Source organism: Erpetoichthys calabaricus, chromosome 2 (assembly GCF_900747795.2).
Source record: "Erpetoichthys calabaricus chromosome 2, fErpCal1.3, whole genome shotgun sequence".
Lineage (NCBI taxonomy): Eukaryota > Metazoa > Chordata > Cladistia > Polypteriformes > Polypteridae > Erpetoichthys > Erpetoichthys calabaricus.
This window is the reverse complement of record NC_041395.2, coordinates 19,330,425-19,349,306: the sequence shown is the minus strand read 5'-3', so window position 1 is coordinate 19,349,306 and position 18,882 is coordinate 19,330,425. Positions and strand designations below refer to the sequence as shown.

The window sequence follows — 18,882 nt, the reverse complement described above, 5'->3', positions numbered from 1 at the left end:
AACCAACTGAGGAAGCATGTATCAGAAGTAAAAAGACCCATTGTCCGCAGAATCCCGCGAAGCAGTGAAAAATCCGCGATATATATTTAAATATGCTTACATATAAAATCCGCGATAGAGTGAAGCCGTGAAAGTCGAAGCGCAATATAGCGAGGGATTACTGTATCTCATTGCACTCACAAAATTTCACTCTTAGTTCTCACATTAAATCAGAGCGTAGCTGAAACATCTTTTTTGTTTCCGATCTCCGTGTAGATGCCTCACACGTTTTTTCTTAATTTAAGAAGGTAGAAATGGCTAGTAATAAATTTTTCTTTATTATTATTTCTAGGTGAGGGATAAAGGCTTATTTTGGATCATAGCTGAGACACATCGCTAATTAGCCATATGGCACTGTGCAGCTACAGAGTGAGTGCGAACACAGGGATCAGTGGCAGTACTCATAATATTCTCATTTTAGTCAGCTAATGTACCCTTTAAATGAAAATACTTATTTTTTTTATGAATGTTGCAAAATGGCAAGCATACCAATCACTCATGACTTCACACATGCGTGAAGCAGATCAGGCAGCGATCTTGCAGTAGATATACTTGCATATGGCTGATCTGTGATGGCAACAGAAAGCATCACTGGGTATTGAGAAAAAAAAATGTTCATCAGAAAGCATTTGATAAGGTGCCATATGAGAGGCTGGGCATCAAACTAAAAGAAGTGGCAGTTCAGGATGTGGTGTGCAGATGGGGGCAGAATTGGCTTAGACACAGGAAGCAGAGGGTGGTGGTGTGAGGAACCTTCTCAGAATTGGCTGATGTTAAGAGTGGTGACCAGCAGGAGTCAGTGCTGGGGCCGCTGCTATTTTTAATATATATAAATGATTTAGGTAGGAATATAAAGAACAAGCTGGTTAAGTTTGCAGATGATACCAAGATAAGTGGATTAGCAGATAATTTGGAATCTGTTATATCATCACAGAAGGACTTGGACAGCACACAGGCTTGGGCAGATTTGTGGTAGAAGAAGTTTAATATCAGTAAATATGAAGAATTACACATAGGAAGTAAAAATGTGAGGTTTGAATACACAATGAGTGATCGGAAAATCGAGAGTACATAGTGGACTCTAAGCCAGCGGTTCTCAAACTGTGGGGCATGCCCCCCTAAGGTTACAAAAGTAGTAACAAAAAAGGGGGCGCAAATGTTGCCACATGTGGCGTAATTTTGCTATTCGTAGGGAAATTTTTAAACTTGTAGCGGTGTATTCCCAGCAAAAAATATAGGAATAAATTTTATTAGGATTTCAAAAAAATGTTAGGGGGGCGCAATTAAAACTGTTATGAAAACTCGGGTCGCAAATACTTAAAGGTTGAGAAATGCTGCTCTAAGCTATTGACTTCCCGACAGTGTTCAGAAGCCATTAAGAAGACTAACAGAATGTCAGGTTATATAGCGCCTTGATGTGTAGAGTACAAGTCACAGGAGGTTCTGCTCAAGCTTTATAAACACTGGTGAGGCCTCATCTGGAGTACTGGGTGCAGTTTGGGTCTCCAGGCTACAAAAAGGACATAGCAGCACAAGAGAAAGTCCAGAGGAGAGCGACTGGCGATTCCAGGGCTACAGGTGATGAGTTATGAGGAAAGATTAAAAGAGCTGAGCCTTTACAGTTTAAGGAAAAGAAGATTAAGAGGAGACCTGACTGAAGTGTTTAAAATTATGAAGGGAATTAGTCCAGTGGATTGAGACTTTAATTTTAAAATGAGTTCATCAAGAACACGGGAACACAGTTGGAAACTTGTTCAGGGTAAATTTCACACAAACATTAGAAACTTTTTCTTTACACAAAGAACAATAGACACTTGGAATAAACTACCAAGTCATGTGGTAGACAATAAAACTTTAGGGACTTTCAAAACTCAACTTGATGTGTTTTTGGAAGAATTAAGTGGATAGAACTGGCGAGCTTTGTTGGACTGAATGGCCTGTTCTCATCTGAATTGTTCTAATGTTCTAAGTCAGTCTAATTGTGAATTTCCAGAACGATGTTCTTCAAACAAGATCACAGCATATTCACTACAAGAAACCCTTTGGCAAATTTTGCTGATCTATGCTATCGATGGCACATGGCTGATACAGCTCTGTGATATCATGTTGGCCTTAGAAAGCATCATGTGGCACTGAGATAAAACTTTTTGTGTAAGCCAGCCGCATAGTGAATTTCCAGGTCGATGTTCAGTGAATGGTGTCACCAGCGAGCACAGCATATTCAGCATGAGAAACGCTTTGTTGAATTTTGCTGATCTATACTATTGATGCTGCATGGCTCTACAGCTCTGTGATATATCTTTGTATATAATACGCTACCGTGGCTGTCCGTTTGTCTGTCTGGGATATTAAATCACCTGTAGCTCACAAACTGTTTGACCTATTGACCTGAAATTTTGTACACATATACTACACTAGCAAAATACCCGCGCTTCGCAGCGGAGAAGTAGTGTGTTAAAGAGGTTATGTAAACATATATATACATATACATATATACATATATATACATATCTACATATACACATATCTACATATACATATATATACATATATACTGTACATATATATATATATATACACATATACACATCCACATATATATACATATATATATATACACATATCAACATATATATACACATACATATACACACATACATAAACACACACATATACATATATACATACATACATAGTGCGTTGTAACACGGGCTGTGATTGTTACATAGGAGGGAGACGACAAATCACAGCTTCCCGCTTTCTAATCGGGCCTGTGATTGGTGCTTTGACTGATGCCCAGATCCCACAGTATGTCCCCTTAGGAGAGGTGTTAGGCAAGTGTAATTGAATAGCGGTGCTGCAAGTTTAGCTTTACACCTGTTTTTAAGGCTTATTGACTGAAAGGGGCTTTCATGAAAAAACTTAGGGCTTTGCTACAGGATACACCCTCCACAAGTTAAGGAAGTAAAAATAAAGGTATATATTTCTGTTTTATTTAAACCTTTTAAGTTTGTATGCGGGCGGCATGGTGGCGCAGTGAAAGGTGCCAGTTAGGAGACCCGGGTTCGCTTCCCTGCGTGGAGTTTGAATGTTCTCCCCGTGTCTGTCTGGGTTTTCTCCGGGTACTCTGGTTTCCTCCCACAGTCCAAAGACATGCAGGTTAGGTGCATTGGCGATTCTAAATTGTCCGTGGTGTGTGGGTGTGTGTGGGTGTGTGCGCCCTGCGGTGGGCTGGCACCTTGCCCGGGGTTTGTTTCCTGCCTTGTGCCCTGTGTTGGCAGGGATTGGCTCCTGTATTTAGGATATAGCGGGTTGGATAATGGATGGATGGACATTTGTATGCATAGCCCTATTTGCCCGTTTTTGTTTTTTTTCTTTCTTCAGTAATATTTCAGCAAACCCGGAGCTTGTCAGTTCAAATCCTGGTACTGACACCACTGTGTGACCCTGAGGAAGTCACTTCACCTGCCTGTGCTGCAAAAAACAAAAGTAATGTAACAAATTGTACCTGAGATGTTGCAAGTTGCTGGAATAAAGGCATAAGTAAAATAGATAAATATGTATTATACACATAGGAACTATTCATTTATTTTCAGTTAAGTCATCTGCAGCAAACCTTTATAAATGAGGGTTTCTCCTTTTTAGATAGTGCAAATTGTTTCTTCTTCATTGAGGTTTTCTCTTGGAGAGCTTTTTTCACTTCATTGAAAATTAAAGCAGCAGCTGCCAAAATATGTAGCTTTCTTATTCATTTTTCAACATTGTGTAAAATAACTTTATAAAGTAACATAAAAGGTTTAAATACTGGTTATCCTTTTACACTAAAATATTACTAAAGAGATACAAAAAAAGTAAAATGCATATGTTCTTTTTCTTTAAGGAGATTAAATATTACTGAAGAAAGAAAAAAACAACTAAAACAGCCAAATAGGGCTATGCATACGAACTTAAAAGGTTTAAATAAAACAGAAATATATACCTTTATTTTTACTTCCTTAACTTGTGGAGGGTGTATCCTGTAGCAAAGCCCTAACTTTTTTCGTGAAAGCCCGTTTCAGTCAATAAGTCTTAAAAAGAGGTGTAAGATATTGACAATAAGCTAAGCAAACCCAGGAAGACATGGAATCGTTTAAATCAAGTATCATTACATCTTCCTTTCTTAAAGAGAAGTAAGGCAGTACTTATAAGCTTAGTAATGTTATACATTTCAAATGCTACTTTGATAAACTTTATCACTTCAGACAACTGAACTATCCAGAACATTTCAGGCATACATCCAGCATTCAAACTATGTATAAAAAGCACAACTGTTAAAGGAATTCAGCATTTCTTAAGTGAAAATGTTCCTTTAATCCTCAACATGTCTCAATGAGTCGTTCTGGTGGTTTTACTTGACGTTTTGATCTTCTGGTTAATTGTGTTTGCAGTTGAGATGTTCTTTCCTGATTTATACTTGTTTTACTCGTTAATATTTGTTTTGCTGGTGTTAGTGTTCTGATTAGAGGTTATTGGTCCTTTAATGTCTCGACGGTTTCTTCTTAGAACAGCTCCTATTACGCAATTCCGTCACATACTGGTCTTTTGTTTCTCTGCTTTTCTGGAAACATGTAAAAAACTTGTGCCGCTCAAACGTCACATTGCGCTTTGGGTTGCAATACACTTCGAATTTTTCAACTATTTTGTTCAATTTCATATTGTCTCCATCTTCTTCAAACTGAAAATTGTTATACACCTCTAGCGCCTCTTCGCCAATTACATGTAGAAGCATAGACTCTTTCATTTTTTCACTTTTCCTATCTGCTTCAATTGCAGCAAGATACAACTCGAATCTCTGTTTAAATCTTTTCCAATTTTCAGCTACATTTCCCTTTAACTGGAGATTTGGTGGGGGCTGTAATCCTTCCACATTTTTTTTTTCTCTTTTGCTAGAATGTCTTAGCGCTTTCTGACCACGTTTTCGGGTTACTCACAGACACAAGACTCGTTCAAAAGCTGAACCTCTTCTTCACAGTCCTCTTCCAATCCGCCACTTCTGACACCATGTAGTGATCTTGTTAGGTTCGTAGTTTAATCAATACACAGGATTGAAAGATATAATAACTTTTTAATAGACAGACTTTAGAGACATTTACTGTACATGTTACTACTCATTCTTTAGTTCACGCCCATTCTCCTACTTGCATCCGCATTCACAGGCATTACTAATCATTCTGTAAGTATCCCTTAATAGACCTTACTAATCAACTATCATTACAAAATCCAACGTGGTTTGTGCCCTTCAGAATGAAAACAGTTTGCATTTACTTTTTTAATAAAAGGCGAGCTTTTAAGCTTGAGAAATCACCCCGTAAATGCACACGTTTAATTGCACATGTGTTAACATGTATGCTTACACAGTATTAAACCCACCAAGACATGGAATCGTTTAAATCAAGGCGCTGCACTACCTTCTTCCAGATCGGCCCCAAGGCGTTTCACATGATTACGTAGGAGGCATGATGACATGATACGTGACTCCGCCTCCTCCATTACAGTATATGGACAAAAAAGAGGTTCCAGTTATGACCATTACGCTTTGAATTTCGAAATGAAACCTGCCTAACTTTTGTAAATAAGCTGTAAGGAATGAGCCTGCCAAATTTCAGCCTTCCACCTACACGGGAAGTTGGAGAATTAGTGAGTGAGTGAGTGAGTGAGTGAATGAGGGCTTTGCCTTTAATTAGTACAGATGATGCCTACTATCTGCTTTCAGGGTGATGATTGATCTCAAAGGTTATTTCTGTTTTTATTTTTATTTTATTGTAGAATCAACTCTCGGCAGCGGCCAGTAGGGCGGCCGTTCTTATCGCTACCACCTTGGCCGTCACTTCCCTTACCTTACCTCTTCATATCTTAAATCATTCTTGAGGCAGATTGAAGACTTAAGTGCCAGCTTAAGTGAAAAATTAAGGAAAACGTACTAAATAATTGCAACACAAACACGGACTTAATCAGTTTTAATGTGAAAAGATGTTGACGACAGAATAGAAGAAGCGGGCTGCTAGGGTGGAGAACAGAATTGCTGCTCAGGAAGCAGCAAGCGCATCAACCTCTGAGCAAACGAATGCTAAACAGAGACAAAGAGAGAAAGAGGATGAAAACTACAAATGCTCAAGTCAAGTGTATTCACTGCACGTTATCGTGCAGTGTGCCATTACTGGTATATACTGTATACTGTATGTGGATATACAAGGAGGTACCAAAAATAACTGGAATCTGTAACTGGCACACAATCTCGACTTAGTTGTGAATTTCCCCGCTAGGTTTAGCACTCCTACAGTATTCTGTGGCAGTCTGCCACGTGGCGTTGCTCTGTTTTGTTCGTACGGCATCCCGTGTCAGTTTTTCTTGGTGCTTATTAAACGTCCATCCATCCATCCATCCATTGTCTCCTGCTTATCCGAGGTCGGGTCGCGGGGGCAGCAGCTTGAGCAGAGATGCCCAGACTTCCCTCTCCCCGGCCACTTCTTCTAGCTCTTCCGAAAAAATCCCAAGGCGTTCCCAGGCCAGTTGAGAGACATAGTCCCTCCAGTGTGTCCTGGGTCTTCCCCGGGGCCTCCTCCCGGTTAGACGTGCCCGGAACACCTCACCAGGGAGGCGTCCAGGAGGCATCTTGATCAGATGCCCGAGCCACCTCATCTGACTTCTCTCGATGCGGAGGAGCAGCGGCTCTACTCTGAGCCCCTCCCGGATGACTGAGCTTCTCACCCTATCTTTAAGGGAAAGCTCAGACACCCTGCGGAGGAAACGCATTTCAGCCGCTTGTATTCGCGATCTCGTTCTTTCAGTCACTACCCATAGCTCATGACCATAGGTGAGGGCAGGAACATAGATCGACTGGTAAATTGAGAGCTTCGCCTTGCGGCTCAGCTCCTTTTTCACCACGACAGACCGATGCAACGCCCGCATTACTGCGGATGCCGCACCGATCCGCCTGTCGATCTCATGCTTCATTCTTCCCTCACTCATGAACAAGACCCCGAGATACTTGAACTCCTCCACTTGGGGCAGGATCTCGCTACCAACCCTGAGAGGGCACTCCACCCTTTTCCGGCTGAGGACCATGGTCTCGGATTTGGAGGTGCTGATTCTCATCCCAGTCGCTTCACACTCGGCTGCGAACCGATCCAGAGAGAGCTGAAGATCACGGCCTGATGAAGCAAACAGGACAACATCATCTGCAAAAAGCAGTGACCCAATCCTGAGCCCACCAAACCGGACCCCCTCAACGCCCTGGCTGCGCCTAGAAATTCTGTCCATAAAAGTTATGAACAGAATCGGTGACAAAGGGCAGCCCTGGCGGAGTCCAACTCTCACTGGAAATGGGTTCGACTTACTGCCGGCAATGTGGACCAAGCTCTGACACCGGTTGTACAGGGACCGAACAGCTCTTATCAGGGGGTCCGGTACCCCATACTCTCGGAATACCCCCCACAGGATTCCCTGAGGGACACAGTCGAACGCCTTTTCCAAGTCCACAAAACATGTAGACTGGTTGGGCAAACTCCCATGCACCCTCCAGGACCCTGCTAAGGGTATAGAGCTGGTCCACTGTTTCGCGACCAGGACGAAAACCACACTGTTCCTCTTGAATCCGAGGCTCGACTATCCGACGGACCCTCCTCTCCAGGACCCCTGAATAGACTTTTCCAGGGAGGCTGAGGAGTGTGATCCCTCTGTAGTTGGAACACACCCTTCGTTCCCCCTTCTTAAAGAGGGGGACCACCACCCCGGTCTGCCAATCCAGAGGCACTGTCCCTGATGTCCATGCGATGTTGCAGAGGCGTGTCATCCAAGACAGTCCTACAACATCCAGAGCCTTGAGGAACTCCGGGCGTATCTCATCCACCCCCGGGGCCCTGCCACCAAGGAGTTTTTTGACCACCTCGGTGACCTCAGTTCCAGAGATGGGGGAGCCCACCTCTGAGTCCCCAGGCTCTGCTTCCTCATTGGAAGGCATGTTAATGGGATTGAGGAGGTCTTCGAAGTACTTCCCCCACCGACCCACAATGTCCCGAGTCGAGGTCACCAGCGCCCCATCCCCACCATACACAGTGTTGACACTGCACTGCTTCCCCTTCCTGAGACGCCGGATGGTGGACCAGAATCTCCTCGAAGCCGTCCGAAAGTCGTTCTCCATGGCCTCCCCAAACTCCTCCCACGCCCGAGTTTTTGCCTCAGCAACCACCAAAGCTGCATTCCGCTTGGCCTGCCGGTACCTATCAGCTGCCTCCAGAGTCCCACAGGACAAAAGGGTCCTGTAGGACTCCTTCTTCAGCTTGACGGCATCCTTCACCGCCGGTGTCCACCAACGGGTTCGGGGATTGCTGCCACGACAGGCACCGACCACCTTACGGCCACAGCTCCGGTCAGCTGCCTCAACAATAGAGGCACGGAACATGGCCCATTCGGACTCAATGTCCCCCACCTCCCTCGGGATGTGGTCGAAGTTCTGCCGGAGGTGGGAGTTGAAGGTACTTCTGACAGGGGGCTCTGCCAGACGTTCCCAGCAGACCCTCACAACACGTTTGGGCCTACCATGCCTGAGCAGCATCCTCCCCCACCATCAAAGCCAACTCACCACCAGGTGGTGATCAGTTGATAGCTCCGCCCCTCTCTTCACCTGAGTGTCCAAGACATGTGGCCGCAAGTCTGACGACACGACCACAAAGTCGATCATCGAACTGAGGCCTAGGGTGTCCTGGTGCCAAGTGCACATATGAACACCCCTATGCTTGAACATGGTGTTCGTTATGGACAATCCGTGACGAGCACAGAAGTCCAATAACAAAACACTGCTTGGGTTCAGATCGGGGGGGCCATTCCTCCCAATCACGCCCTTCCAGGTCTCACTGTCATTGCCCACGTGAGCATTGAAGTCTCCCAGCAGAACGAGGGAGTCCCCAGATGTATGCCCTCTAGCACCCCCTCCAGGGACTCCAAAAAGGGTGGGTACTCCGAACTGCTGTTCGGTGCATACGCACAAACAACAGTTAGGACCCGTCCCCCAACCCGAAGGCGAAGGGAGGCTACCCTCTCGTCCACCGGGGTAAACCCCAATGTACAGGCTCCAAGTCGGGGGGCAGTAAGTATACCCACACCTGCTCGGAGCCTCTCACCTGGGGCAACTCCAGAGTGGTAGAGAGTCCAGCCCCTCTCAAGGAGATTGGTTCCAGAGTCCAAGCTGTGCGTCGAGGTGAGTCCGACTATATCTAGCCGGAACCTCTCAACTTCGCGCACTAGCTCAGGCTCCTTCCCCTTCAGAGAGGTGACATTCCACGTCCCAAGAGCCAGCTTCTGTAGCCGAGGATCGGACTGCCAAGGTCCCCGCCTTCAGCCACCACCTAACTCACACTGCACCCGACCTCCTTGGCCCCTCCCATGGGTGGTGAGCCCATGGGAAGGGGGACCCACGTTGCCTCTTCGGGCTGTGCCCAGCCAAGCCCCATGGGTGCAGGCCCGGCCACCAGGCGCTCGCCATTGAGCCCCACCTCCAGACCTGGCTCCAGAGTGGGGCCCCGGTGACCCGTGTCCGGGCAAGGGAAAATGGCGTCCAAAATTGTTTTTCATCATAGGAGGTTTGTTTAACCGCTCTTTGTCTAATCCCTCACCTAGGACCAGTTTGCCTTGGGTGGCCCTACCAGGGGCATAAAGCCCCGGACAACAGAGCTCCTAGGATCATTGGGACACGCAAACCCCTCCACCACGATAAGGTGGCGGTTAAACGTGTTCTAGGATTTTTGTGATGGGTGATCATAAAGAACAGTGAGTCTGCATTAAATTTTGTTTTCTCTCAGGGAAACTGTAATGATGTTTGAAACTGCTTTTAAAGAGGAAGCTTTAAGTAAAACACAGGTCTGCGAGTGGGTTTCGCGTTTCAAATGAGGAGAAATGTCACTTGAAGACCAACCAAGATCTGGCCGACCTTCCACAATTCGGAATGACAAAAATCTTGAAAAAGTTTGCAATGCAATTTACAAAGATTGTTGTCGGACTTTTGAAGAGATTTGACTTGTGTGTCTTGGGAGTTCTTGCCACCTTCACTACTTGCCTGATCTTTGCTTCGTGTGACTTTTTCTTATTCCTGCATATGAAAAAAGAACTCAAAGGAAAGCATTTTTGTACCGTGGAGGAAGTCATAGAAAAATCACTCCTGGCCCTGGACAACGTTCCTCTTCAGCAATTCCAAAAATCTTTCCACCAGTAGGAAAACTGTTGGGACAAGTGCATTCATTCACATGGAGAGTTCTTTGAAGGAGACTAAAGTTTCAGTAAATAAAAATTTGTAAAACAATTTTTTTTTTCAATTCCAGTTATTTTTGGGTACCCCCTCATATATGTTGGCCTCGCAATGTAGAGAAAAAAAAAATATTTGTCTAAGCTGGCCACAAAGTGAATTTCCAGGACAATGTTTGGTGAACAAGATCACTAGCGAACACAGCATATTCACCGAGAAAAATGCTTTGGTGAATTTCGTCAAATTACAATATCAACAGCACCTGACCAGGTGGGTAGCTACGATAATAGGAGCTACAAGAAATGTGAAATACAAAATAGGACAGAAATTACGTTGTGGGTATAACATTAATATAAAAAAAAACATTAAATATTACGTTTTTAATATAATAAACAATGCAAATTTAAAACAGAATTTTCCAAACTAAATTCACTAACACTGCCTCAGATCATCTAAAAGCGCACACCTTAAGTAAGATGGTAGAATGTGGCAATGCTGCCCGTTCATATCATAAGCAGATGACTTGGTTTCTTTTGACCCATCCTCTAACAAATTCCCTTTTTTTCGACAGGTTGTGACACTGAACGGCTGCACATCTGTTTTCTGTTGTCTCTCTGCAGTGGTCTGTGATCCAGAAGGTAGGTGGATTTTACCAATGGTTGCATGTCCGAGCTGGCTGTTTAGAAATTTAAAGTGTGGTTTACCTTAAGTTTACTGCCACACCCCAATTGAGGTGGATCAATATTAAAATTTTGTCTGTGGTACCGATACCAGCTTTCGAATCTCAGTGCCAACACCAACATGATACTGAAGCAAATAATGAATAACTGTATTCTTCCCAAATTAAAATGTGAAATGTATGTTATCCTCCCAAAAAAGTATAGACAAAACCGAACATGGACTGTAGTAACTGCTTAGAAGTGCATTTTACTTATTTTAAAATTGTAATAGGCACAACCAAGTAGGGAAGCACCCAACTCATTGCACTCATTAAGGCCATGAGGGACGGCTTTTCATTTATAGGCACTTCCTGACCTGACTGACTTCCCTGCACAGTCTGTCTCTCATTTCAGAGTCTCACGGCCTCTGAAGCATCCCGCTCCTTCCCTGTCTTACTCTTACAATACAATACAATACAGTTTATTTTTGTATAGCCCAAAATCACACAGGAAGTGCCGCAATGGGCTCTTCTGTCATACTCACACATGCTGACCCCTCACGCAGCGCTGTTCTGCTTCTGCTGTGCCAGTTTTGCAGTCCTGAAAATTCAAATTCTCTCAGTCAACAGCTTTACGTCTCTTCTGGGACAGGACTTTGCCCACCGTGCACCACACGACTGTGAACATTCCACTTTTTTCTGACAAATGCTCACTGTGATGCTTCATTTGCCTTACCCAGTGGACCTCTAAAAGATGTGGTGCTTGGGAGCTGTTTGGCTTACATGGCGTTTTGAATTGCAAGTTTTCACAGTAGATAGATAGATATGTTTAGTATCTGAAATTTTTCAACATAAGAACATTTCAAAGAAATAGACACATTTGTTTCTGTCCCCTTAAATTTAAATCAGGAATAAAGCACATTTCAAATTGTTCTTGGAGGCTAATAAAGGTTAGTGAAATGCACATTACTTAAAGCAGTATGTGCAAGGCATAGACTCATAGCCATTCAATCCATTAGTTGACACAGCCGGCTGCTTAGGACGGCATCATTTATAGGCCACCATTTATGAAAGTAAAGGAAGCCACATCCACCCTCAACTGGTCATCGAACTTTGATGATACTAAGTAGGCACTGTTACCAGCTGGGAGGCCTTTTATGAAAGAAAAATGCACACACTCCATTCACAAGGAGACACACGCTACATAAAGTCTTTGGTATATACATAAAGGGATGTCATTTGTGCAAATGAATGGTCATGTGCTCCAGACCCAGAGTTGGGATGGTTATCAAACTCTGATGGTACTGAGTTGGCACTGTTACTTGCTGAGCACCTTTGATGAAAATAAAAGTGCCCACACTCTGTACACCACGGGGCCACAATCCTTAAATGGGCGTGTGTTCCGTCACACATATTTTCCATACCACTGACTATCCGGTACGAACAATGTGAGGTGATGTCTGTCCACCCCGCCTAGAGCTCCAAATAGACTGTATAGACTACATCTGGGATTAACGCTGTTTAGAATGGTGTTTACAGAATCACAATGATTGGGTGTGAACTGTTTTGTGTTTTTAGATCACACAAGCCTTGAAAGCATTTTTAGTGAACTCATGCTGTGTGAAAATGTTCCACTTCTTAACCCATCAAAATATATTAATCTTACCTAATCTTACTTGAATGACATACACTTAGACTCATCTTGATGTGTAGTTATGCAAGACATCAAGCGTTTTTGGTCCTTCCCCCTGTAGACCCAAAAACCCCTCATTTTCAGACAATTCTTTTGCAGAAAATTGCACCCTTATGATAAAGAGTACATCAATAGCAGTCTTTTGCACAAATGATCAGAAGAATTTGAAGTTGTCTCGGCCATGTCAACCGACCCCAGGGAGTTCACCCCCTAATGGGACACATGGGGTCAAAGATACAGTGGAACCTCGGTTCACGACCATAATTCGTTCCAAAACTCTGGTCGTAAACTGATTTGGTCGTGATCCAAAGCAATTTCCCCCATAGGATTGTATGTAAATACAATTAATCCGTTCCAGACCGTACGAACTGTATGTAAATGTATACTTTTTTTTAATTTTTAAGCACAAATATAGTTAATTATACCATAGAATGCACAGCGTAATAGTAAACTAAATGTAAAAGCATTGAATAACACTGAGAAAACCTTGAACAACAGGGAAAACTAACACTGCAATAGTTCGCGCTATAGTGCTAGGAACCGCTTGCTAAAAACACATTTTTTTAATGAGTTTTAAGCACAGGGGAAAAAAAATGAACATTTGAAAAATCCATAATTTAATAAACCACCAAGAAAAGTAACATTGCAACAATGCAGGCTACGAACCGATCGCTGTAAACAACTGAAAACAAAAACAAACCTTCTCTACCTTATGCGTCCCTCCCTCTCTCTCTCTCTCTCTCTCTCTCTCTGTTGCGAGCCTGGAGCGCCTGTGTATGTGTCTCTCTCTTGCGCTCCTGTGTGTGTGCGCGCCTCTCTCTTGCGCTCCTGTGTGTGTGCGCGTCTGTCTCTCTCTCGCACTGCCTGTGTGTGTGCGCGGCTCTCTCTCACGCGCTGCCTGTGTGTGTGTCTCGCGCTCTCGCTCTCTTGCTCGCTGCACAGGAAATGCACAGGGAGAGACTGAACATGTACAAACCGAAAGGGTACCTGGCTTGTTCGTATACCGAGTGTGTGGTCATGAACCGAGGCAAAAGTTTGGCAAACTTTTTGGTCGTAAACCGATTTTTACGTGTACCGAGTCGTTCTTGAACCGAGGTTCCACTGCAGTCCTTTTCACAAAATTTTGAGGTACATGGAGTGTCGTTTTATGTTATTTCAAAGTTGCTGATCCTGAATATGAAAATATTTTTTTTAATATTTTTTTTCTTTACTGGTGGTCCTCACTCTAAGTGACACCCCTAGATGGTAAAACATGACAAATTTTAAAGATAAGCATGTAGGGTATCATTTTAGACTATTTCCAGGTCACGATTACGAATATGAGGTCATTTTTCATTTTTGATCCTTTACTAGGGATCAACCCCTCAATGGACCTTGTGCTGGGTGCAGGAATGACAAGTTGCGGAACAAATGAAAAGTTGTCCCATTTAATTAAAGTAGTTCAACCACAACATTTATTTCTATAGCACATTTTCATATGAAAAATGTATCTCAGAGTGCCTTACAAGATGTGAAAGAGACAGTTACAAGGAAAGAAAAACAAATAAGATTAGGGAAAATATTAAAGAACTAGTTAGATAGATAGATAGATAGATAGATAGATAGATAGATAGATAGATAGATAGATAGATAGATAGATAGATAGATAGATAGATAGATAGATAGATAGATAGATAGATAGATAGATAGATAGATAGATAGATAGATAGATAGATAGATACTTTATTAATCCCAATGGTTTTAATTTTTTTTTATTTTCAATAGTTGTGTAAGCCCATACTGTAAAAAGCCTGTGCTCCTAGTGACCATGGATTCTGGCACTTCAGTCAATCAATCGCATGGGTTGTGCATTAGTGGCTAAGCGAGGTTCTCTTCAGTTTCATTTTGTTTACGTGCTCGCTTCTGTTTTCTATCAGCGGTTAAGCGAGTTTCTCTCTTTTCTTGACGGTTTCACGTTGGTAACAGAGTCGCATTCTTTCAGCTTCATGCTGTAGCCTCGCACTTCCAGGCCAGACAGACAGACAGACAGACACACACACTTCCCCACGTAGACGTTTATATATAAGGTAAGCAACAAAGTAAAACAACCAAATCTAAATGATCTTAATAAACAGAAATATCAAGTAGAAGATTAATGTCTTTATATACCGTGTCATGATGTAAGTCTCTAAAAATTCCATGATAAAATCAAATGGCCCGGGGGGACAGAAAAAAAAAAAAAAAAACTCCAGTTAGGTTGGAGAGAAAAACAAAATCTGTAGGGGTTCCAAGGCCAAAAGACCACTGAGCCCCCACTGGGGAAAAAAAAAAATCACACCTCTTGGTACAATACAATACAATACAGTTTATTTTTGTATAGCCCAAAAATCACACAGGAAGTGCCGCAATGGGCTTTAACAGGCCCTGCCTCTTGACAGCCCCCCAGCCTTGACTCTCTAAGAAGACAAGGAAACACTTCCAAAAAAACCTAGTAGGGAAAAATGGAAGAAACCTCAGGAAAGGCAATTCAAAGAGAGAGCTCTTTCCAGGTAGGTTGGGCGTGCAGTGGGTGTCAAAAGAAGAGGGTCAATACAATACAATACACAGAACAGAACAAATCCTCAATAAAAAAATAAAAAATAAAAATTTTTTAGAAGTACGGAGCAGAATTTAACAGTAGATGATATCACATAATAAGATTTGGATAATTTTAGACTCCTGGAGACCTCATCCATCAAGCTGCCTCCCCCATTTGGCCATTCCATGGCTGAAACAGTGTTGGGCCAGCCAATCTGATGAAAGGACCCCTCTTTCTCACGATTCCTGCGATCCTCCATCAGGGATGACTTTAACTTAGGCAGGCAAAACAACTTGGCAGGTGGGCCGTGGCACCAAGTGCCACATTTGAGTACCGAGAAGAAAAACAGAATAAGTGAGGGTTAGTATCCAATTCTAGCTATCATGTTACTTATGTTTTAGTGCTAATGACTAACAACAGAGATGCAGTCTGTACAGTGACTCAGCAGCTCTAGTCAGGATATGCTAAACTGAAGTAGTGAGTCTTCAGCCGGGATTTAAAAGCTGAGACCAAAGGGGCATCTCTTATAGTAGCAGGCAGACCATTCCACAGTTTAGGGGCCCTGTAACTAAAAGCTCGACCTCCCATTGTTATTTTATTAATCCTTGGAACCATAAGCAGACCAGCATCTTGAGATTTTAATGTGCGCTCTGGTTAGTAAGTCATGCTAAGTTCAGACAAGTAAGCCGGACCTCGGCCATTTAATGCTTTATATGTTAAAAGAAGGATTTTGAAATCTGCCCTAAAGTTAACCGGGAGCCAGTGTAAGGATTTAAGAACTGGAGTTATGTGTTTGTATTTTCTTGTTCTTGTAATAATTCTTGCAGCCGCATTTTGTATTAACTGGAGGCTGTATAAAGAACAGTTTGAACATCCAGTGAACACCGCATTGCAGTAGTTAATCCTACTAGAGATAAATGCATGAATTAATTTCTCAGAATCCTGTTTATTTAGAAAGCGCCTTAATTTCCTAATATTTTTAAGATGGAAGAGGCATGTTTTGGACAACTTTGTAATATGCGCTTTAAATGACATGCTAGAGTCAAAGATAACTCCTAGATTGCGGGCTGATTCAGTAAAATTAATGGTGATTCCAACTGAGTTAAATGATGACAAAATATTGTTATGATCAGCGTCATTCCCTCCAACAATTAACATCTCTGTTTTATCTGTATTTAAAGACAAGTAGTTCTCATTCATCCACTCCTTTAATTCGCTAACACAACTAATTAAAGACAACATCGGAGAAACTTCATTTGATTTAAATGAAAGGTATAACTGGGTGTCATCTGCATGCGAGTGAAAATTAACATTATGTTTCCTAATGAGAGATCCCAGTGGAAGCATGTAAAGTGAAAACAGTAAAGGTCCCAGTACTGAGCCCTGCGAGACACCATATTGAACTTCTGTGTAAAATGATGGAGTACTGTCAGCACATTTCTGTACATATTGGAATCGATTTGATAAATAAGAACTAAACCAAGAGAGCACAGTGTCTGTAAGCCCAACATCATTTTCTAGCCTGTGCAGTAAAATAGAATGGTCGATGGTGTCAAATGCTGCACTTAAGTCCAACAACATAATTACAGTGGACTTTCCTTCATCAGAGGATATCAGAATGTCGTTTACAACCCACGTCAGTGCCGTTTCTGTACTGTGACCAGTGCGGAAACCAGACTGGAATTTCTCAAATAAATTGTAATGCGTAAGGTGTGACTGAAGCTGATTGGCGACTACTTTTTCTAGTATTTTAGAGAGAAACGGTAGATTTGAAATAGGCCTATAATTATTTAGTATGTGTGGGTCAAGGTCTGACTTTTTAAGTAATGGTTTAATGACTGACAATTTTAGTGCATCAGGTACTGTGCCATGCAATAATGAACTACTGATAATGTTTAGAATAGGTGCTGCAAGAATATTCATTGCACTTTTTACTAGTTTTGTTGGCACTGGATCTAAGGAACAAGTAGTGGGCTCCATTTTAGAAATTAAAGTTAAGACTTCCTGCTCAAATACAGGATTAAAATTACTGAAGTGCTGAGTGCAATGTGAGACAGGGTCTGCTAAGCTAGTATTTGGTTTGTACTGTGATGCAGAGATCTGGGATCTTATATTTTTAATTTTCTCATTGAAGAAGTTCATAAAGTCTGTACTGCTAATATCTGTTGGTATTTTGCACTGTTGATCTGAATTTCCATTTGTTAATTTATCCACTGTTCTAAACAGTACCCGAGGATTTTAATTATTGTTATCTATTAATGTAGAATAGTATTCTGAGCGAGCTTTAAAGAGGGCTTTTTTATATTTATTAACACTCTCTGTCCATGCAATTTGAAAGACATGTAGCTTTGTTGTTCTCCATCTGCGCTCCAGTTTTCGACACTCTAATTTAAGAGCTTGAGTGTTTTCATTAAACCAGGGAGAGTTTCTATGTGCTTTGATCACTTTTGTTTTAAGGGGAGCCAATGTGTCCAGAGCATCTCTCAAGGTCGCATTATATTGTGATGTTAGCTGATCTAAATTGTTTTCTGTGTTTACATTTGATGTTAACTGATCTAAATGGTTTTCCACAATTACACTCGACTTACTCAAAGTATCTATAAATTTTGAAGCAGAGTTGATGTCGCACTGTCTTTGTTTTAATCTGGGAGTGTGTTGACAAGGGCAGGACTAAATCAAATGTAATTAAGTAGTGATCGCAAATAACTTCATTTAATGGAGTGATATTTAAATTTTGAATTTCGACTTTGTAAGTTATAATTAAATCTAATAGGTGGTTTCTAATGTTGGTGTCACTGTAAGTAGCCTCTCAGGCAAAACGACAAAAGTATTCAGCTCTTTGCCACGGAATAAGTAGTCAATCACTGGAACTCCGTCCTACAGGGTGTCTCTGAGTGCAAAAGAAGCTTCCTTCTGTGCAGCCGGGCTTCGTATATCACATGAACTGGAAGGGGCGGGGCTAAGTGCCCTCACTGGGTGGTTTCTTGGTGCTGCGGGAAAAGAAGGAGAAGCGAATGTTACTGACAGAGACCCCTCTCACCCTGGCGGGTTATCACATACCTTGATTGAGTCCATGAGGACAACCACTATTGGAGGCTGAAAAATGACAAATTTCTATTACAATCGAGAATATTTCAACTTTAAACTTTCTAACTGAAGCACACATTTTATTATTTCAAATAATTAATGCAACTGTTCTTGTTGTGAAGTAAATTATTACATTTCTTATGAACACCCCAAAGTTGGGCAGCTTACACTAATTCAGTCTTTCTTTTTACTGTGACTAAACTGTCACACTCGGAAAACTTTGATACATTGCCATTTGGTCTTGTAACGACGACTGCCTGCTGGCACCCTAAGGCTCCGCTTTTTCATTTTGATAGATAGATAGATAGATAGATAGATAGATAGATAGATAGATAGATAGATAGATAGATAGATAGATAGATAGATAGATAGATAGATAGATAGATAGATAGATAGATAGATAGATAGATAGATAGATAGATAGATAGATAGATACTTTATTGATCCTGAGGAAAACCAGTACCAGTAGCCAAGAATTAATTATACCAAGTTAAATACAAACAATTAATTACAGAGATACAGGTACACAGAATGGGACAGGCTTCAGAATGAATGGGTTTGGAAAACAATGG

The 18,882-nt window shown here is 42.1% G+C and overlaps 2 protein-coding genes across 4 annotated transcripts in view; one reads left to right on the top strand and one right to left on the bottom strand.

The window, feature by feature from the left end:
- The window catches only part of LOC127526518 (uncharacterized), a 499,994-nt gene that overhangs the window by 37,283 nt on the left and 443,829 nt on the right, over positions 1 to 18,882 (bottom strand). The window lies entirely within an intron of this gene.
- Positions 1 to 18,882, top strand: part of LOC114645667 (1-aminocyclopropane-1-carboxylate synthase-like protein 1) — a 201,453-nt gene that overhangs the window by 63,479 nt on the left and 119,092 nt on the right. For all 3 annotated transcript variants that reach the window (XM_028793495.2, XM_028793494.2, XM_051923617.1), the window contains exon 6: positions 10,887 to 10,953. In XM_028793495.2, the coding sequence (XP_028649328.1) occupies positions 10,887 to 10,953 (67 nt within the window). The remainder of the gene's footprint in view (positions 1 to 10,886; positions 10,954 to 18,882) is intronic.